This window comes from Dermacentor variabilis, unplaced genomic scaffold (assembly GCF_050947875.1).
Source record: "Dermacentor variabilis isolate Ectoservices unplaced genomic scaffold, ASM5094787v1 scaffold_12, whole genome shotgun sequence".
Taxonomy (NCBI): Eukaryota; Metazoa; Arthropoda; class Arachnida; order Ixodida; family Ixodidae; genus Dermacentor; species Dermacentor variabilis.
In genome coordinates this window covers 47,603,601-47,625,206 of record NW_027460280.1, presented here as the reverse complement: position 1 = coordinate 47,625,206, position 21,606 = coordinate 47,603,601, and the positions used below count along the sequence as shown (strand labels likewise).

The 21,606-nt window shown below is 42.7% G+C and overlaps 1 protein-coding gene across 2 annotated transcripts in view; it reads left to right on the top strand.

Moving 5' to 3' along the window:
• The window catches only part of mino (glycerol-3-phosphate acyltransferase mino), a 113,251-nt gene that overhangs the window by 54,962 nt on the left and 36,683 nt on the right, over window positions 1-21,606 (top strand). For both annotated transcript variants that reach the window (XM_075676631.1, XM_075676630.1), the window contains exons 2-15: window positions 2,844-3,090; window positions 11,836-11,943; window positions 12,439-12,512; window positions 12,596-12,703; window positions 12,776-12,819; window positions 12,907-12,985; window positions 13,098-13,194; window positions 13,256-13,392; window positions 13,473-13,569; window positions 15,207-15,336; window positions 15,442-15,524; window positions 15,607-15,720; window positions 15,833-16,034; window positions 16,149-16,219. In XM_075676631.1, coding sequence (XP_075532746.1) covers window positions 2,851-3,090; window positions 11,836-11,943; window positions 12,439-12,512; window positions 12,596-12,703; window positions 12,776-12,819; window positions 12,907-12,985; window positions 13,098-13,194; window positions 13,256-13,392; window positions 13,473-13,569; window positions 15,207-15,336; window positions 15,442-15,524; window positions 15,607-15,720; window positions 15,833-16,034; window positions 16,149-16,219 — 1,584 coding nt within the window. In that variant the 5' untranslated portion in view covers window positions 2,844-2,850. The remainder of the gene's footprint in view (window positions 1-2,843; window positions 3,091-11,835; window positions 11,944-12,438; window positions 12,513-12,595; window positions 12,704-12,775; window positions 12,820-12,906; window positions 12,986-13,097; window positions 13,195-13,255; window positions 13,393-13,472; window positions 13,570-15,206; window positions 15,337-15,441; window positions 15,525-15,606; window positions 15,721-15,832; window positions 16,035-16,148; window positions 16,220-21,606) is intronic.

Below are 21,606 nucleotides of genomic sequence, written 5' to 3'. Positions count from 1 at the left end.
TCCTTCCTGAGCACACCACCACAACTCGTAAATCTTCAAACGGCTCAAAGCTGTTGCACGGCAGCGCGTGCAGTCAGGCCTGGCTGTTTGCGTACATGCACAACTCTGTAAGTGCGAGGCTACGAAGGCATGTTTACAATAGAGCCAAGTTCTAACTTCGCAATTTCTTCAGTTGCCTATTTTCACAACGTTTGCATTATGTATGTGTAACAAAATTTGACAAAATATTTATTTCACCGTTGCAAATGACATATCTTGAACTGATAAGCTTGTGAGCACTCTGTTTGCAATGACGATTTTTTAACCTGATATATTTGCTGCTGGAATTTGTCACCAAATGTGCCCCGCAACTCAGTTACACTAGGGCATTCACCCTTTGTGTCTGCACCTTTGTGTCCAGTAGTGAAAGTTGGACCACAAAAATGGGCAAAAGAGATAAAGGAAGCTATTCACTTTAAGATGCAGAGAGCCAGTGCCGTTCTTCGTTCATTGCAAAAGTGTTAAGCATAGACACTTTGCTACTCAAATTTTGTAGTTGATAGGGCTATTGGTCCACTTTGGTTTCCTTGCTCATATTTCGTTTTGTATCTGGCAGTAAGTAGTCTTCAGCGTTTCGATCAAGCTGTGCAACATAATCTTTTTGTCAATGACCTTTGTACACATTGCAACCCCACATGATTCCACGTTATCTGTGCAGGGTTTTCTCTGGCACTTCTGGATTGTGCTTACTGCGGACAAGATATCTGATTTGAAATGGGGCTCTTGAACCTTATCTCCTTGCTCTTAAGAATTCTGTAAAAGAGGGCCGCAAGATATTAATTCAAGTACTCCCAACAATCTTGGCCTCTTGAGCATACTTGTCCAACTGTGGGGTTCATGCAGTTTGAGCATATTATTCTTTCTTTAGTTATTATGGCCCCTTTGATGTCTGCATGTTGTGTTTTTAAAACTGATTAGCTTTCTTTGCCTCTTCCTCCCGTTTTCATGGCTGGCAGTCAGTGGTTGGTGGTCGTATTTTCCCTGCCAATGCAAAGGGTGTGTGCTCTCGCGCAACCAAGTTGTGGGGCATGTTCGTAGGTGAATGCCAACTAGCTTTTTAAAACACATTGTGTATGAGACACTGTAGAGTGCTTGGCAAAGACAACCAGCCTCTTCCTTCAATCTCTTCATTGTGGTAGCTGTGGGAGAGGGTCTGGCATAGAGGAGGATGGCAGTCACCTTCCATACCGGCGCTCGCAGCGCTGGAGACGGCCCATGTACATATGACAAATTGGCTTATGTCTAAAGCTACCGATGTGCCTTTTATGGGTCTGTTCTCTATGGAATTACTGAATGAAACAACTGCTACCTAAATATCCCCACAGAAACTAATATACTCTATAAAGTGCCTCATTTCTTTAATAAAGCGAATAGCTTTCTAGAAGCGTTTGGCTATCAGCTTACATCAATTATCAGTGTCAATGGCTTCTGTACAATTATTTTTCTTTAGTGTTCATTCAAAGTATCTTTAAGTTGTATCTGTTGATTCCTTTATCTTCCTCTTGAGATTTCGTGTGAGCTGTGCTACACAATATATTTCCTCCCATAGATATGCTTCCTGATATTTCTGGCATTGCTCTCTAGCTAGCTCTTCAATGCTTAAGATGAACACAAAATTGACGACTTCATATGAAATTCAATTTGTAATTTGCCAAGGGGATGTACATATTGTGAAGTGTGCCTTCACCAAAATACTCCATCTATATTGTGAGCAAGTGTGTGTGTATGCCTGAGTGTTTAGTAGAAGCTGCTTTAATTATTTGTTAGGTGTTATTAGATTCGTCGGACGATCCCACCGCTGTCAACCAGATGTAGGAGTCGTTGGACGATCTCGCCGCTCCCACCATTTGAAGGAGTTGAAGGTCGTAGAGAGGAACTCGGTGAACAGGATTTATTTACATTATTTACATCTTAGACATACATCGACAGTCTAGCGTGACTCCCATATAGAACCCGCAAGACTAACATACAGCAAACAGCTTACGAGCACACAGCTCACGAGTACATTTCGAGCATGACAACGAGCACGCAGCTCACTAGTACATTTCTAGCACGACAACGAGCACACAGCTCCCGACGACGAGCACGCCCTAGCAGCTGGCAACCGCTGCTTATAAGCACTTGACCCCCCTTGATTCCCAGTGGATGGAAACTTTCGTCCAGTCATCGTTCGACGTCACCGTAGATGACCCGCCCTTTTGGAGGAGGGCTCACAAACACGTGTTGCACAGGTTTCAGTGCCGCACACACACACACAGGTGTAAAGGTCCGGAGCCGACGTCAGAGGGGCTTCGTAGAACTCTGCTTCGTCCCGGGTGGCGCGGCCGAGTACCACATTCCTGAGCTGACCCCGCGCCTCGTGGCTGCCGGTTATTCGCAGTTCTCTGAAGTGCGCCCCGTCCGGTTGGATAGGAACACGTGCTGAAGTAGCTGGCATGTTGCCACCCCGTACGGCCATTCCTAACAGTGTGTTGTGGGAATTTTGTGGGCATGTTCTTGAATATGTTTACTGCAGGTGCTGAGAAGGTGCAGTCTCTGACAATGACCATCAATCGATAGCATGTAACACAAATGAGCTATTGTTATGGGGAGTTTAGCACGATGCCTTACATGGTGCCTTACTTTTCTAAAGTGCAAATAGAATTCGTGCTTTGTATAGAGCACAACTTACTTAACTCAAGCTTTAGTAACTCTTTTTAACATGCATACATAGCTTCAGTTGGAGACAGCTTCAAACACTGCTAATTATGATTGAAGTAAAATGAAAGTTCAGCGCTTTCTGCAATTGTGTGTTGTGCTTGCAGGGCCCTGATGGTGAAGCTGCTACAGAACGTGCAAGATGTCTCCACAATGTGGAATTTCAAATCGCGGCCTTGTGTTGGAGACTCCTCAACATCCTTTGCGGGCCGGGGGCATGAACAGCACCATCGCAGGTACCGCAATGGAGATCGAGTCTACTTTCGGGGCCCAGCTCTTAAGCCCAACAGCCATGGTGTGGAGTCCATCCGCGTGCCCTGTGTTCACCGCAACAAGCGGAATAAGGTCCCTGAGGTGAGCCACCATTTCTAAAAATTACATGCTATCTTTGTGTATGCTATCTTTGTGCACCACACACTAGCATGGCAGCTTGTGTGTGGTGCCATTTTCTACTTGTGTTACTTTGTTCTAAAAAAATTTTTTTACACTGTCCTTTTGCAAAATAATGCTGTCATTTGTTACTCTAAAGGCAGATTTGAAGAGGCCAGCTCACGCTGATGAGCACCTCTTTCCAGCGCAGGGTGATGTTTAAAGTCCACACTTGGAACACAAGTGCTGTTGCATGAGCAAGGAGGCGAGAGAACATGCATGCTTATCTGGCTGCAAAGTCTTCACATCCTGGTGCTTTGGTTCAACCTGCCAATTTTGGCTGAGCAGTCTCGGCTGCTATGTCGTGCGATTGTAGCTCGGCAGATGTTCTCATGCTTGTTCCTTATCTGCTGTCTGAGCAGTCTCCTCCAACATATTAGTATATTCAGCTGGGTGCTATGTCGCTAAATACATTTTGTCTTTTATATTACTGTGCGCCCAGGTCCTCTGTGTGAGGGTTACTTGCATGGTCGTCATGATGTATGTAGCGTTACCTGTCGTGGTTGCTATGGCATTACACTGCTAAGCCCGAAGGTGCTGGATCTGCGGCAGCCCAAATGCAGAAACGCCCATTTACCATGCATTGGGTGCCTGTTAAAGAACCCCACATGGCCGAAAGTAATCCAAAGCCCCTACTACGGCATGCCTCATAATCATATTGTGGTTTCGACACATAAGACCCCAGAATTTAATTTTAGCAGGCTAGGTCAAAAGTTAAGGGATGCAGGTTCTGCAGAACAGTCAAATATATTAGCTTGATTTTAGCTCGCAGCCATTTAAACAGTACATTGCTATGTTGGTCGTGTACACTGGTCTAGTACACGTAGCATATTTGAAATCCAGTCTGTGTTGCCCAGGTTTCGGAAATAATCTCTCTCAGATCCTTCATCCTGTAAACTTTTGACCCTACCTGTGTATAATGGAATGTAATGGAATACATGAATTTTAGTATGGGGTTCTTAGCTTGAGGTGCACCTGATGCAGAGTTCTTTACGTCACTTGAGTGCTGTGCCAGTGGCATTTCTTTAGCTTAGGGCTCTTTACTGTGCTTAAAGGCTAACTGAAATGAAATTTTGGACTACGTAAAAATCCTGTTTTCAAACAGTGTACAAAATCTTTCCCAAAAGTTCGCGCAGTACATAAAAAAAAAAAAATCGAAATCTTTCAAATACATCAATGTGGTCACCTACAACATACTCCCTATTAGACACAATGCACTGGCTCCACCTCATCTTCCATTGCTGGAGGCGCCCTTGGAAACCATCTTACGTGAAGTGCTTCAGTAGCAGTCTCGTTTCCTTTTGAATTGTCATCACACCTCCGAAATGCTGCCTCTGGAGCACCAGTTGGCATTTGGGGAATAAAAAAAAAAAAATTTGCAGAGGTGCTAAATCCAGTGAGTAGGGAGGGTATTTCAGTGCACTGATGGAATTGCATGCCAGAGCGTTGAGTACTATCAATCACTAGAGCTACTATTTCAACCAAATTTGGTCACACGTGGCACACAATCTTTCAGAGGCTTCAAGGACCTCCACGTAAGAAAGCTGCATTGACAGTTTGATGTTCAGGTACAAATTTGTGATGCACAATTCTGTGGCAGGCAAGAAACGATCATGACTTTGATTATTGCTTTGTTCCCCCTTCATTTAGCCTTGGGTCATCTTTCTTTTTCCTCTACTTGCTCTGCAACTTCAGCACAATTTCGTGTTTGTAAATCCAAATTTCGTTGTTGATGACCCACTTCAAGGATTCATCACTGTTGCCTGAAATTTTCAAATCAAAGCAATGTTGTTTTTCTCCTAACTTTTGTTCAGGAGTCGGCTGTTTGGGCACCATCTTGGTGTAAACGTTTTTCATTTCCATATTTTCAGTCAAAATCTGGGGAATGGACAACTTTCTCAACCATGTGCTTCATATCTTTCTAAGTCATGCGGCAGTCACTGAGCACAGGAGAACACACATGATCAGGGTTATCATCATCATGATCTTGCATCATCTTTGGGGTCTTCGCGGCCTTCCAGAAAATGCGGGACCTACTTGAAAGGGTTTTTTATTCCTATAGGGCATTCTTTCCTTAGGCCTTTTGAAACTCTGATAAATTTCTCTACTTCCTTGCCTCCAATTTCTTAAGAAATTGATATTGATCTTTTGTTCCATCTGTTCGTCGATATTTATTTTGAGCAAAACTAAAGATTGTGGCAGAAATAATCGGAGAAGATGATTGTCAAAGTAAGCGATAGCTGTCTTGTGTAACCTATGCATACCTCCATGCCATTCATGAATTGCGAAACCTATATCAGTAGACACACGAAGTGACAATCTTCCTGCGAATCACAATGCCAAATGATACCTTGAGGCAGTATTATCTTGTTGTAATCGCTGCACCCCAGTTGAAACTTCATAGCAACCCCCCACTATCCCTAGTATTCTGGCTTCAGTTTAGTTGCAATGGCTATTCATGAAGTAGCTACGCTCAGTGTGTGCAGATGGGATGCTCACAGCAGGCATGCATGTGCCAACCAATTGGGTGCCTCGCTATACTCTTTCTTAGCACCTGCAGTTTCTCTCCACTTCTTACTCTCTTCGCAGTTTGAGAACAGTGAAAGTCCAACGTAAAGTGGGTGAAGTAGCCATTTAAGGCTACTTATGGCTACTTATCCCTTGTGTCACCATGGCACATCCTTTCTGGGGCATTGGCCAAGGATGGGCACATACCACTATCACATATGCAGTGCCAAAGCTGCTAGACTGCAGCAAGCAGCAAGTTGTCTATTCAGGCACATGCAAGTGGCCCATGTCTGCTTGGCAAGACAGCAGCCAGCACATACCCAAGGGCCCAAGTTGACTGTCCTGCTGGTTTTTATTGTGAGAGATTGGCCGACATCTATCCAGAATTGATCAAGTAGGCAAAGATAGTTATTGCTCTAAAATGGGTGGCACAGAAAGTGCACGTATGAAATTCTGCCTTGTCATACAGCACTCTGGCTTGTACTAGAAGTCAAATGGGTCTCTGAGTGGAGAGAGTGAGACTGTGGCTCTGCTAAACCAACTCCCAACTTTTTTGCTGACTCTCTGCCTGAACTTATTAGGAGGCCATGTGCGAAGCTTGCTCTCTGAGACTAGCTTGTAGACTTGTCTAGACTGGTCTACACTTCCAAGACTGCTTATTTAATTAACCCTTTCAGGGTCAATGACGTAAATATACGGCGCCACGAACAAGTCCAAAATGGTCGATGCCATATATTTACGGCGCTGTCTGTACGTTTAAAAGGTCCGCCAATTTCCTAACTTTTTCTGTCATGTGCTGCCACTATGTGGGAATACATGGAATTTTTTGCGTGCGCCTCCCTCTCTCGGTTTTCGTTGCATGGTTTGTTCTAGAGCTAGTTTGCTCCCACGTGACACTACCGCTCGCGCATTGGCACGTGCGCGGGCGGGCGGCAGTTTGGGTTTTGTTCCGCGGGCGGTTTCGGCTTTTTGCACATGCAAAACTGATGGCTATCTCGTTCCTAGTCGCTCAAAGAGTGACCACTTGTTTTTCGCTCGTTTAGTGCTCACAGAGGTGTCGCAGAGGTGCTCACAGAGGTGTTGCTTTTCTTTCTTCCTTTCTTTTTTGGAGACTTGCGAAATCTAATTGCCTCTTGTTGGTGATAAGATGAAGATTAGCGGAAGTTCGTCACACATTTTGCTTTCTTGATGGCCACACAGTTTTCTTGAGTGCATGCACCTATGCAGTTCGATTACACTATGGATGTACATATTACACATATGTACATATTAGTGTAAAAGCAGGAATATTTGAGTCTTGCGAAATGTTCTCGTGTGCGCATCTTGAAAGCCTTGAACTATGTGTATAACAATGCATCAAATTCTTAATTCTTATAAGTTTATTTCCTTTTTTAGTGTTGTTATTCATGAATGAAGAGTACATATATTCCAACACAAAATACTTTTTTCTCACTTTACGGTCATCCTAGAAAAATTACGATACACTTTTTCGAAATAAGTCCTTAAGAAGAATTGGAATCTGCAGTAAAAAGAATCGACCCTTAAAGGGTTAAAACAATTGTTTTACTGCAAAAAAAAAGTTTATAAACAGTCTGAAGGCTAAACATTTATGAATTCTAATCTTGCCATAGTTCAAAAATTTTAGAATTTTTCAACCGTGGCAGCAATGGTATGATGTGAAGGGTATCGCTGTATATTTTTGCACGTTTAGGTCCATTTTGTGTGGGGAATACTCACAGTAGTCTTCATTTATTGTTAACTATGGCGTAATATAACTTTTTTTTTATTAGTAAATGCTTAACTAGCCTCGGTCAAACATTGCCAAAAATTATACCTTTCTTATACCTCTCTTATACCTTGCTCTTATACCTTTCTGGTGTGTCATGTGTCCATTCAGTAAGATTCGCCTGATTGCCACACAGCAGGTAATGAAGAGTGACCACATGTGGTTTGGCCTCTGAGATGGGGGAGTGCTTGCACGACTTGGAGCCGATGTCATATGTGACCTTTCTCCACTGAATGCTGTATGTGGCGGCACTTCCTATAATATTTGCTTGGCAAATGTGGAAGGCAGTCAGGGGGCCACGTGCAACCTGACAGTCAAGTGGCTTACCCTGATTGTATCTGCGGTCCTGAAGTGGATACAAACGTGAAATGGTTCCTTTGTACATATTCTTTAAAGTTAGTGTAGCTCAATTTACTTTGTTCTTGACTATCCACTCAAATAGCAAATTGCCACAATTTGAAAGCTTTAAAAGAAACATATCTTTTGTGTGTGTGTGTTGTGATATTTAAAAAATCCGGCAAGACCCTCCTCACGATGATTGCGGACGTTAATTTGATTGGCATTCAAGCATTTTAGCAACACATACCGTGTTGCCACATTCTTCACTTCTGTGTAGCTGACCTCTTTAATGTTCTGTTAGTGACATCATCTTCACTTCTCTATACTCCTCGTTCAATGCACACTCTGGTCCCATTCTGTTCACTTCTTTCTCCTCACTCAGCTGCTTTTGATGCCGACTTTTTTGCTTCTCTGCAGCTCACTTCAATTTTCTGTTGCCGACGGCTTCACTTCTTGCCTCGTGTTTTGCTTGTCTGTCTGGACCTGGTGGCACATACCCATTCTAGAGGATTGGCCAAGACTCAATCAATCAATCAATTTATTATTAATAGACAATATTACAATTACAGAGGAAATGTAATACTGAAGGAGGTTCACGTACCTACTGTCACATGCCCATTTGCACATACCCGATGGCACAAGTTGTCTATTCAGGTGCATACCCAGTTGCACATACCCAGGGACCCAAGTTGACATGAAAGAGTGCGTGAAGTTCCCCAAAAATGCTAATTATATTAAAATAGTTTCATGCCTTGTGGTACTACGGCCTAGCTGTTGAAAATGTTAGAAAGCCAAATAAAGCAGATGCTTTCTGAGAGATAAAAGATTTACAATATTGTATTTTGGCTCACATTAGGTGTAAAGTGTTTACTGATGGATTCAAATAAATACCTAGGTGGATAGCACGCTTCATAGAGCTTGTTAGTGACACTTGAAAGGGTATTTCCAAACCTTCATTGTAAGGTTCGTAACAGTGTAACACAAGACACGGACAAAAGGAAAGTAAAAATGGCGACACGGCGCTGACTCTTACCTGATACTTTATTGAAGATATGTCTAACATATATATATATATATTGCCAGTTCATAAACCATGACATGCACGAGACAGAGATATATTGAGGCAACTGTGACCAACTGATAGATAATCAAGTGACAAAGGTAACTCTGTTTCTTGTCATGAAGAGCAATAGACGATTCGCGGGTACATGCCTTGTCTCTAATCTTCATATTGTAAGCCTCGGCAATTTCTCTTATCAATTGGCTCGCGTGTTTGTAAATGACATTAGTTATTTTATCCCCTTGAGGGTCAATTTTCTCACCATGTGCGACCTCCCATGGTTGATTTTTTTTTTTTTATTGCAGATTCCAATTCTTCTTAGGGACCTATTTCGAAAAAAAATTACCGTAATTTTTCTAGGGTGACCGTAAAGTGAGAAAAAAATATTTTGCGTTGGTATATATGTACTGTTTATTCATGAATAACAATAAAAAAAGGAAATAAACTTATAAGAATTAAAAATTTGGTGCATTGTTATACACATAAGGCTTAGAAAATGCGCACACGAGAATATGTCAAAAGTGTCAAGTGTTCCTGCTCTTACAGTAATATTTACGTCCATAGCATAATCGAACTACGTAGGTGAGCGCACTCAAGAAAACTGTGGTTGTGTGCCCGTCAAAAAAGCAAAACGTGTGAGAAACTTTCGCTAATCTTCATCTTATCGCCAACCAGAGGCAATTAGTTTTCACGAGTCTGCAACAAAAAAAAAGAAAACAAGAGGAAATACATGCACAGCGGCATCCTTCCTATGCGCACCCCTGTGAGCACTAAACGAGCGAGAAGCAGGCGGTCGCCCTTTGAGCGATGAGCAACAACTTAGCAGTCAGTTTTGCGAGTGAAGAAGCCGAAACTGCGTGCCGAACAAAACCCAAACCGCCGCCCGCCTGCGCGCTCTAATGCGCGAGTGGTAGTATATAGACACCTGGAAGCAAACTAGCTCTAAAACAAACCATGCAACGAAAACTGAGAGAGGGAGGCGTGAGAAAAAAAATTCCCTTGATTCCCACATAGTGGCAGCACATGCCAGAAAAGGAAAAGTTAGGAAATTGACGCGTGTTTTAAACGTACAGACGGCACCGTAAATATACGTCATCGATCATTTTGGACTTTTTCGCGGCGCCATATATTTACATGATTGACCCTCAAAAGGTTAAAATAGGGGCGACAACTGCGCGACTTGCAATGCTCCGGGAGATGAAATGGCGCAACCCCTTGAAGAGATAGCTCATGCTCCCTAAGTCGAACATTCACACAGCGATTCGTTTGTCCCACACACTCTCTACCACAAGATAATACTTGTGGTTATTATCTTGTGGTAGAGACGGATATATAGTTCAAGATGGGCTTAATCCAGTGATTCTGAGGTAGTGAAGCGGGCTGTAGCGAAGACTATCCCAAATGCTTCCTTAAGGAAGTCGTGTTTTCATCAATACCTTCCGCCTGCCGCATGTGGGTTACTTAGGCAACGCTAGAGGGTTGATTTTCAGGCGGCAGCAAGTGATATCGATAGTGCCAAGCCAGACTGCGTGCTTTTCTCTGTATGACCAGTGTAAGTCGGCTGACTGAAGTTCGAATGCCATATGTTGTTTTGCTCAATTGTTTGAACATGTCATGCACAATGTCACAGAAATGGTGGCCATGAACAAAGTTACTGCCATTCATTTGGTTGCCTAACCCCAACTTAAGTTGGTGAGGCGATTTTGTGGTTTTAGGGATGTGGTATGGCCGCTAGTAAAATTTTCGTTGACTCGAACCAAACATTAACTTGTACTGCAAGATACTGAAGAAGCGGTTCTCGATAGACCTAACTTCATCGTACCGCCGTTACAAAAATTAGTTGACATCAGGCCATCGCGGCAAGGTGGTGGTTGATATGTTCGGACCTGTAAACCTCCTCGGTGATTGGCCATGAGAATCGTGGCTAGACTGGCGACCGGAAATCTCTATCGGGTCTGCGGGTGGTATGCTAGCAACTGCCGCAAACACTTATTGTGTGTTTCATATGCTTAATGGGCGGAACGGCAAAATCTTGCGTGTAGGCAGAATTCTAGCTACTAACTGAATTCACACACCAGAGCCTAATCTTGCAACATTGTACCGTCATAGGCCATGCGAAAATGAAACGCCTCTGCAGTCTTGACCATCAGGGTATCTTAAATAGATGGTACATCAGTGAAGCACAGCACTAGGGCATTCAGAAAATCTTTCGCACTGCTGATGTTGGACAAAGCAACAAAGTTATTTTATTCCTAAAGCTCATATCCTTGGACTGCCCGATTATTCGGACACTTTTGTGAAAAATAAGAAATTGGCCGGCGACTGTTTTTACTATAGTTTGACACCCGGTACGCTAATTTTCCCATTCAGAGGTGAAAGTCTCGACACAAAGATGAACCGACCAGGTGACGTAGGTAATTATGTAGCATGCTAGCCTAAAAGCCGAATTTGTCAAATCAAACAAAGTGAACTTGTCTCAGAATTGGTCACTCATGTTTGAATTAAAACATACATACCATAATTTGTCAAATTAAAAAAAAAGTGGTTTTGTTTGCCAGCTCTATTTCTTCTTAAGAACTGTGTCTGCCAAAGCACATAAGCGGCCTATGCAAGCAAATATTTGCATAGCTGACATTAGATTTATAAAAATTACTGGTACTTGAACTTTAGAGGATATTATAATTTGGAAAGTTTGGAATTGCTTTGTATAGTCCTGCTCCAAGATGACATGGGCCAGTAGCATCACTGTTTTTCTGTTCTTGTTAATTCTTGCACACCGTACAGTTAATGAGTTAATTATATAAGATAGTCTCTAAGCCAAGATGAATGCACTGTTGCCCCTGAATCTTGCGGTTTTGTGCTGGCAACAGAGGAGGGCAGAAAGAGTGGGGTGCCTTGAGGGTGAAAGGGGAAGAGTGGGGGGGCTTATTCTGGGCCGAGCTATTTTCTGACTCTACTGAGGGCATGTGTGTTTCAGGTCTTGCCGCATTTCAAAAGGTGGCCTCCTATGGAGGAAGTGCGGCAGTCTGAAGCGCTGCACTACCTTCCCCTTGAAAGCTGTGAAAAGTGTCTGCCTGTGAGCAAGGTGGGAGCTCTTGTTTGCTTGAATTTTCAGTTAGAATGGTGGACCTTTCTTGTGTGGGTTATGCATTGTGAGTGTAGTGTGGAAGTTCTGCAGTGATCAACTTCGCTGGTGCTACTGTAGGCTGCTCTTGTATAAGTCACAGCTGTACATTTATTAAGGATCTTGTCTCTGGCAGAAGAATTTACAATTGTTTCATCATAAAACGGAATGGGCATGCTTCTGCACAGAACTGTTTGTCTGGAGCATTACTTTGTGACCACATTTAGTGCTGTTACATGTGCAGTGGACTTACTGCGAGGCCTTTCGGAACGTGGTTCCTATCCTTATAGCTGCATGTACTAAAATGTGTAGTCAGCTGGTGTTATCTGTAAAATGAAGACAAGATTGATAGTTACAATTCTGGGGTCATCTTCACAATGCTATCTTCAACATTGTGTAGTGTTCGGCATGCTACCAAATTATGTGGCATGTAGTCATTTTGCTTAAATGTTTCAGTTGCAGTTAAGCACTGGTGCAGGTACAACTTTGCAAGGACTTGACAATGCCCTCAATATGCCATCTAGTTGCAGGTAATGTTTGTACTTGTGCTTTAATTAGTGTTAGCTTCTGTTTTTCGCTTATTTAAATTGATTTCTTTATTCTCTATTTGTAGGAGTTGGCTGACGCCAGTAGAATTTCTGAAGAACTCTATTTATCTTACTTGCAAAAACATACCACATGACTATGTGCCTATCCCTAAAGAAATCCTGTCTTCTGAAAGGTAATGAAGCATGTAGCAAGATCTTAATTTTGCAGATGCAATCACATATGCATGCAATTTGTGTTCTTGCAGAGTTGAAGATGCTATCAGCCGAGCTATTGAAGATGATCCTGAAAGTGAGTTTCTCACAGTCCGTTCCATTTGCTAACAGTTTTCTGTGTTCTTTCAGCAAATTTGAATTTAAAATGACTAATGCCTTGCAGCTGACAGAGCAGAGCATCGGAAACGGGCTGCTAGTATCTTTGAGCGGATGCGAGCGTCGATTTCTACAACATTGCTAAGGTAACCCAAGTGAACTCCCGCACACCTCATTTGTGTTTTTATGAGCATGTGTGTGCATGCTCAGTTTTTCAGTCTTTCTCGCTCATTTCACAAAAAATGCTAATCATTTCAGGGCGGCAGTTTGGTTCATGCATCGTATCATGTCCCGCATGTTGAGTGGTGTGTATGTGCCAAAGGGCCAGATCGACATGATCAAACGAGCCACAGAGGTGAGTGAGCCTTGTAAGAAATTTAGGAATTATCCAGTGCTCATTGCATCATAATTTTTAGCAAAACTACCCCATGGTTTACTTGCCCCTGCATCGGAGCCACCTTGATTACATCCTTGTGACCTACCTGCTGTACCTCAATGGCATGAGGGTGCCACTTGTGGCTGCTGGAGACAACCTGCTCATTCCTATTTTTGGGTAAGGACTGCCATTTAATGTGGTGTCATTTTGAATTTATTGTATTTACAGGGTAGCTAAATTTATTTTGTACCCAATAGGCAGTTGCTACGAGGACTGGGAGGATTTTTTATTAAGCGGAGACTCGACTTCAAGGATGGACGCAAAGACCACGTGTACAGAGCTGTCCTCAACGAGGTAAGGGAGCAATTATGAATTGCATACAGGTTTAGTCTGTCGCAACTGTTTAGTTGAGAACGACAGAAAGCTGAGCTAGTCGGTAAGGATTCATAATGCAAAAAAAGGGGTAAGGCATGCAGACATGGACACAAGTAGACAACACGAATGCCGTTCCTGTTGTTCGTGTTCTGCCGTGTTCGTGTTGTCCACTTCTCTTGTGCCCGTGTCTCCATGCCTTACCCCTTTTTTTGTTCAGTTGAGGCGGCTTGGCTCCACATCAGCTAAGAAAAAAGTGCCACAAAAGAGCTGCACATTGTGGCATTTACTTTCAGTTGTGATTTGGCTTCAAGAACTGCAGCTTGTAGTGTAATCTGCAGACACCAGATTCTGTGTACTAAACTTGTTAAACTTGCATAGTCTTTCAAGATAGCATGAGAGCCTTGTAGCTCAGAGTAATCTTGTTCAATCTTTTGCATCTATTTGTTGTGATGAATTAATGAATTCTGGGGTCTTGCATACCAAAACCAAGATTTGATTATGAGGCACGCCGTAGTGGGGACTCTGGATTAATTTTGACCACAGGGATATCTTTAATGTGCCCACAATGCACAGTATATGGTGTTTTTGCACCTCGACCCCATCGAAATGCGGCCACTGTGGCCAGGATTTGATCCCACGACCTCGTGCTTAGCAGCGCAACACCATAGCCACTAAGCCAACAGGGTGGGTGATTTTGCATTGTTGTCTTCCAAACTTTTTTGTATTGCACGTCAATTGCCATTCTGTAGAATTTGCTTTGCTTCCCGAGAACTTTCAACTTGCATTTAACTGGCTTTTTCCTTGTCATCATTGTAGCTTTCAGCATTATTTTATTGCTCTAAGCTTTCAGAGGCTTGGAGCATAGTTAGGTTCTGAAATTTTATTATTGGTTGATAAGACTGCTGCAGTTCAGCATTCAGTTATATTGTACCTTACAAGTTTATCTAACCTCCTCAATTGTAAATTCCAGAGGTGCATGGCCAATTTAATTTTTAAATTCTAAGGTAGCCCTATGATCAGCTGTGATAATTATGTCTATGAACAGTTGGTGCAGCCTAAGACAGCATTTTGTGATTACACAAGTAAGGGTGTAATGATAGCAGTAAATATTTGTAGCAAAAAAAATGTTTGATCTGTCATTTGTTCTATGTGCTAATAAAATTTTTACAATAATACGACTTGTGAAGAGACTAAATAGCTAGCGTCTGCCGTGGTTTAGTGGCTACAGCATTCTGCATTTCGATTGGGTCAGGGGGAAAAAAAACACCTGTGTATCGCGCATTAGATGCACCTTCAAGAACCCCAGGTGGTCGAAATTAATCCGGACTTGCCCACTACGGTGTGCGTCATTATCCAATAGTGGTTTTGGCATGTAAAACCCCATTTTAATTTATATAGCTGGGAGCAATGTTGATCATACCAGAGCAATGTGTAGTCATTCGTAGCTTGTATGCATACAGTGTTTTTCAATTTCATGATCTTAGTCAGCTTTGTACTTTCACATTACATGTGTCTGCTTTGAACTGTACTGTAAATCGAAACCAATGTCGCAGTAGGGTAGCTGCACATGTCCACAGGAATTAACGGTACTGCTTCAACTACTTGTAATGTTGCAGTACATGAAAGAGATTTTGAAGGCAAACCACAGCTTGGAGTTCTTCCTCGAAGGAGGCCGATCACGAACTGGGAAAACGCGCCTTCCAAAAGCAGGTCTCCTGTCAGTCATCGTTAACGCTCTCACTGAAGGTATTCATTTCAGTTTTTTTATGCCTTATATTCTTGCTCATTACACTGTAGATGGCGTAGTGTGTGCAGTGGCATTACTGTAAGTAAGATATCTTTTCTTTTCAGAACCAGTGGAGGATGTTTTTATAGTACCAATTTCCATAAGCTATGAGAAGCTGTTAGATGGAAACTTTGTCAGTGAGCAGCTGGTTAGTTTTTTTTGTCCGACTGTTTGTTCTTTCCTGGCAGCTTTCTTAACTTATTGCTGACTCCTTTACTGTCTGGTTGTAGGGAGAGCCAAAGGTCATGGAAACGTTCACAGCAGCACTCAGTTCCATCTGGAGGATACTGCATTCCAACTATGGTGCTGTCCGTGTTGATTTCTGTCAGCCATTCTCACTGAGGGTAAAGTCTTCAGTATTGCTCTCATGTGCTACTCGCTGAAGGCATTTGTTGTTCTCCTGTGTGTCGCTTGCTGCATTATATTTTGTTTTATTTTGTATCCTTATCGTTTTAGGAGTTTCTCAATTCTGCCAGAACTTTGTCTTCAGAGCCACTATACTTCCACTGCCCACTTTCTTTGCTGGGGTCTGCAAAGGACGATGCACTTCTAACCAAGAACAAAGAGTGTGCAAGTGCAAGTTCACTGGCCAGTGCAGACAGCTTGCCAGAAGACACACGAACAACTATTAAAAGCCTTGCCAACCATGTTGTTTACCGTGAGTTCTTTGCTACTCATGTATGGGAACAAGATTGAATATTTCCTTTTTTTGTTTTTATTAATTTCTCCACACACACGCACGCACACACTAATTCTTTTTTATTTTTTCCAGAGTCAACGGCATCTCTTGCATTGATGAGCACAAACTTGGTCGCCTTCCTACTTCTCACAAAACACCGAAAGGTGAGTCCGTGTGCGCTTCTTGCTTGTAAGTAGAAAACTTGGATAACCTTCTGATGCTATCATTACATAGCTGCATAAGACAGACTGTGAAGACGAGGTTTGTAGTATCTGTTTTGCCACGTGTATTTCCCTTTGAATTGGAAAATTTTGAAGTCGTATTCTGGGGTTTTACATGCCAAAGCCATGATCTGATTAGGATGGCGTGCCATAGTGGGAAACTCTGGATTAATTTGGACCACTTGGGGTTCTTTAACATGCTCTGAATGCATCATACATGAGAGTTTCTGTATTCTGCCCCCTATCGGAATGTAGCTGCCACGGCCAGTGTTGAACCTGTGACATCATGCTAAGCAGCACTATTTCATAGCCACTTAGCTGCCACTGCATGTAAGTTCAGTTATGCTGATGCACAACTTGGAAGGCAGTAAAATTATACTTTAAAGGGATGCTAAAGAGGCTATACCAAGCTGGTTTGGCTGAGTGAAATTGACTTTCAAAACTGTTTTGGTTCATTTGGTAGGAAAAAGTTGGTTTTTATTGGAGAAAGTGAAGGTTGAACTTACCTTTCCTCAATTTCTAGTCAAAGCATTGGCTTTGGCATGTCATACCCCTGACACATGGGCAAAAGTAAAGTCCTTCGCAGTAAACCCCTTTTGTTACTCTGAAGGACCCTTTGCAGAAAGGAGTGGCACCAATGACACATGACACCGCATTAACTTCCGTAGGTGGGTGCGTATTTAGATTACATTTAGCTACTGTAGAACCTAAAAACATGTTTTTTCCATCGTTGGTGGCTTATAATGCACATATTAGCTTATTTTCATGTTCTTGCGTTTTTGCTGTGCATGCTGTTTATTATGGCGCTGCCATGGTACTGCACATGTTTCTGCCGTCCTTTTTCAAGTTTGTGTTGTGATATGAGCGTTTGAGAGTATTGCTATAGTAGAGCTTCACTGTTCGACAAATCGCATTAATGCTAAAAATGAAAACGTGTTCACAAGGCAAAAAAAAAAAAAATACTTAGGGTGCATTGTAGCTTTGTGGCAGATTTCCTTCTGTTGATGAGTTGTGCATGCTCTGTGCGAGAGTAACACCTTTTCCGCTCGAAAAGTAGATGCGCGATTTCCTTTCCCGCAAGGGAACTTTACGGTAAGGGAGATACTCCTTTATCATGTGTCGCTGTGCTTGAATGCCTTTCCGGTAGATTTTCTCCTTACCTAAAGGACTTTAGAGTGCCCGTGGGTCAGGGGTATCAGTTTGACAGCATGGATTTCAATGTATTTGCTTTATTTGGGCTGTTTTGGCATAAAAGCACTAACATTAAAAATCCTGGGATGAGTCTTTTCTTTAAAATGCATTGTAGTCTTCCATTACCAATAAGCAATTAACTAGACACAAGTGAGTGGCGCTCTCAAAATCCATGATGTCATGGTGAGTTGGTGTGGGAACTTCAGGGTGGTGTTGCCACCTCTTTTATTTTCTTGTCTTTTCTTGCTTACTCAGTCTCTTTTGAAGTTAAATGTAGCTGCTTTGCTATTGTAAAACTAATTTACTAATGTAGTGTCATCATATTGTTGACGAGCTGGAATAAGTGTGAATAGTGAGAAACGAAGTAGCACATCTCTTGGCATGCAGCTGTTTGGTATTGTGCTAAAAATATCTTTACATAAAAAAGGTGTATGCAGATGAAGCCTGTCAGTTTCCTTGCTTGTTATGAAGGCACTAGTGCAACAAGTTCGTTACATTGAAATTTGTACCACATTACTTCGCCAACTCGGAGTTTAATATGCAATGTTAATTTAAGCTAAAATTGGAAATAGTTAACCCTTTCACAGGCAGCGAGAAGCACACTTCCCACGTGCTAAATATGCGTAGCAAGGTCATGGAAAGCATTATTCCTACCACAGAACTGTCTTGTCATCTTGCAGGGAAAACACGGGTAAGGCGGGAGATGCTTAGACAAGTCCACTTGTCGAAACATTGGCTCCTGCTTTCACCTTGTTCTCGTTTTGCTCTGAAACATAGTAAAGCTTGGGGGGGGGGGGGGGTATGGTAGGGTAAATTGACCAAAAAAACCATTTTTTAAAATTTCATTACTGAAAAATTATACACACTGTGCATAGTAAAACTGCTGAGTGGCGAGTGCGCAGGAGCGCTCCAAGCCATTTAAAAATGGTGCATTTAAACATCTTGCCTCCTGGTGTTTCAAAATGACAAACGCAAGGGTTTGTTTACATGTTGTTTTCCATCAAAAAACAGATATTTTATTTTATTACTAAAATATAATACACACTGTGCAGAGCAAAGGCTTGGAGTGGCATGTGCACAAGAGTGCTTGAAGCCATCTGAATATGGCACTGAAGACCGCACGTCCTTATATTTAAAAGTAAACACAAAATTGCATTTTTCTCTATCAGTTTTTTGAAATTTCTCTAACTTTGATGTACCTTTTCTGGAAAACTATCTGACTGATGACACTGACATTTTCTCAGGTTATACCGAGATCCCTTGCAAATAATCTGAACAAAACTGTTTGAGTAATAATTCTGAAAAAGAAAGTAATAGATAAATTGGAAAGTGTCTCTTACTGTACATCACAATTGAGGACAATATTTTTTTTTCTTGCGAGATGAGTGTAGGCACCAAATTTTTATCATGTGGAATTATTGTGCAAAATTTCACGAACATAATATATTTTGTTCTGAGAAAAGGTGCATTTAATTTTACACCCCAGCCTAAAATCTGGTTCTCAAATAAAAACAAAAGAAAGTTGCAGTGAAAAAATTACCCAAGTGAAGGCCAAAAGCATTCCCATTCAATCTGCAAGATTTCACAATAAAATGATACAGTTCGAGATATAAAGCTGATACTAAGATGACCCATTTACCCTACCATACCTCCTTAAAGCAGATACAGTGGTGTGCCCTCTGTTGCAGAAGAATTAGACCTGCAGCTTTTGCCACCATGAGCTGATTTTACTGATGCAGTCTGCTTGATCCTTTGTGTGAGTTGCGGCTTTAGAAGGTGCTGAAATGTTTCAAAACAAGTTTCTTCGTGTCCTTTGTTCAGAATTTGCTGCTAGTGTTTTTGTTGCAAATACTGTACAGACTTGTGTAAGGGCTGTACCCTCAACTTTTCAATTCGAAATTTGGAAAAAATAAATTTCTAACAGAGAAGCAATCACGTTCGGTGCCCTGATGCTGCGTGTACACATTGCCAAATTTTCTTGCGCTGCATACTTCTGCATGTTGCTACTAGATGGCGAGAGCTGCACATTGACCTCTGATGCAATGGTATATCCGGGGATTTGGGGTGTGCACGAGACTGTCATTTGAGGGACTGCCCAATGTTTGTGCGCAGGCTAGTGCGTGTTGTATGCGTTTGTCCCTAGGTGTGCCGGCATTGCGGATTGGGGTCGAGTTTGTTTACGCTCGGACGCTGGCTGCCAACAGGGTGAAATAGGTGAAGTAGCAGGCACTGACACCCCATTTGGCGACCGCTGTGTCGGACAGGCACCTGCGGCACTCGTGCTAAGTCAGTCGTACCGGATTGTAGCTATCTCATGCCTTACGGCGATTTACCTTGAAAATAACATCCGAGATGTTTCCTTGGGAGCAGTAGGGACTGTAGTAGAGGCCGGGCCACATATATTGAAAATCTCGTCGCAGCCATGGTTGAACGCAAGTGCCTGAAAGGCCGCCGTTGAGGCTCGATGCCCATGCAACCGCTATGAGAATACGTCATGCTACCCTAACACCTCTTACGCTAACCTAACATAACGTTAACCTAACCAAGCATGGCTGAGACGAAAAGGCAATAATCCTCACGGTGTAAGCGCTGCAAGAATTCGCCGTGCCACCCTAACGCCTTTTACACTAACATAACCCAACCTAAGGTAACCTAAGCTAACCTAACGTGGGCGAGACACAATGCCAATAATCCTCACGGCATGATATCAGGCAGTGGCGTTGAACTGCAGTTGCTAAGGCGCTGCGCATTTATTCCACTCAAAGGGGACCACTAAAAAATGCTGCTGAAAAGTCGCGGACAGCACCACACGAAAAGCCTGTCAAGAGCAAAGATACTGCACCAGGAGAGCAGGCCGGGCCTCTACTACGGCTGCTACTGCACCCTCGGAAAAATCAGTGATGTTATTTTTTTTTAAAGTAGAGTGTCGTAAGGGGCAAGAAAGTTTTAATCGGGCATGACTGACTCAGCACCAGCGCCGCAGGCGTGAGAAAGTCTGCCTGACATACCTTCAGGCACACCCATCACCAAATAGAGCATCTGTGCTCGCTGCCTCACCGTGCGGGCAGCCAACATCGGAGTGTAAACAAACTTGACCCCACTCCACAATGCCAGCATGTGTAGGGGACAAACGCATACAACACGAGCACAGAAACTTCTACATAGTGCCTAAACAAAGACAGGTACTCAAGGGGCGAAAGCCCCCCAGATTTTCTTTCGCACCCGCTCTTACTCACGCCTGCGCACAAACATCGGGTGATCCCTCAAATGACCGTATCGTTGGGGAGTGCACAAGTCGCTGGTTGCGCCGGCACTATATTGACCGAAAGGTTCGGTCCCGTATAAGGGCTGCACCTTGCCAAAATTGTGAAAAAAAAAATGCGGCCCTTACACGAGTCTATGCATTATGCGCTGACACTGCAGCATAAACGTGGCAGAGAAGCGTATGCAGTACCTTTTCCAGTGCTGTACTATGCCACTTTGCGCAGACCCGTTGTTCAGGATTTACGGAAAATGACACTGTAATATGTATACTTTTTTGAGCCATAGAAAGGCATTTCAAGTCTTTTGTTGTTTCTTGAGTAATATGAAAATATTTTTTTCTTCTGTGCGCCTACTGGGCAGCAGGAAGAATAGTTTCCACCAGAGTACGTCTACAAATTTTTCTCGAAAAAATGTGAAATGTGACATTTTTACAGGGAACTTTCGTGACCATGTCTTTGTGGAAATTCTGCGTAAGTAGACACCTGTGCTGCGTGTAAAAAAATTTGCCTGTGAAAGGGTTAAATTAATATTTGCTATGTAAATATCAAATATCAACTTATGAGAAATCATTGTCTCTCTGCAGCATGTCTGCTTTCTCCTAGTGTGCAACTTTTCTCTTCATTGCAGACATGCCAAGTTTTTTGCCACAGTGCAACACATTCTGACACCAGCGATCATGCTACGTCTTTGTCTTTATTGGCAGTCAGCTGGTTAACATTCGTTGATTAACTGTACAAGCAGACCTGTCAGTGGTGGCTTTTGTATTCAGTGACTGGATATGCATGCATCTCAGTGTAATGAAAGGTCACGAAAGTCTCAGGTGCAGGAAGGGACGAACAGTGATGTTGCAGGACTCTTCCCCTCCCTTTGCCCCT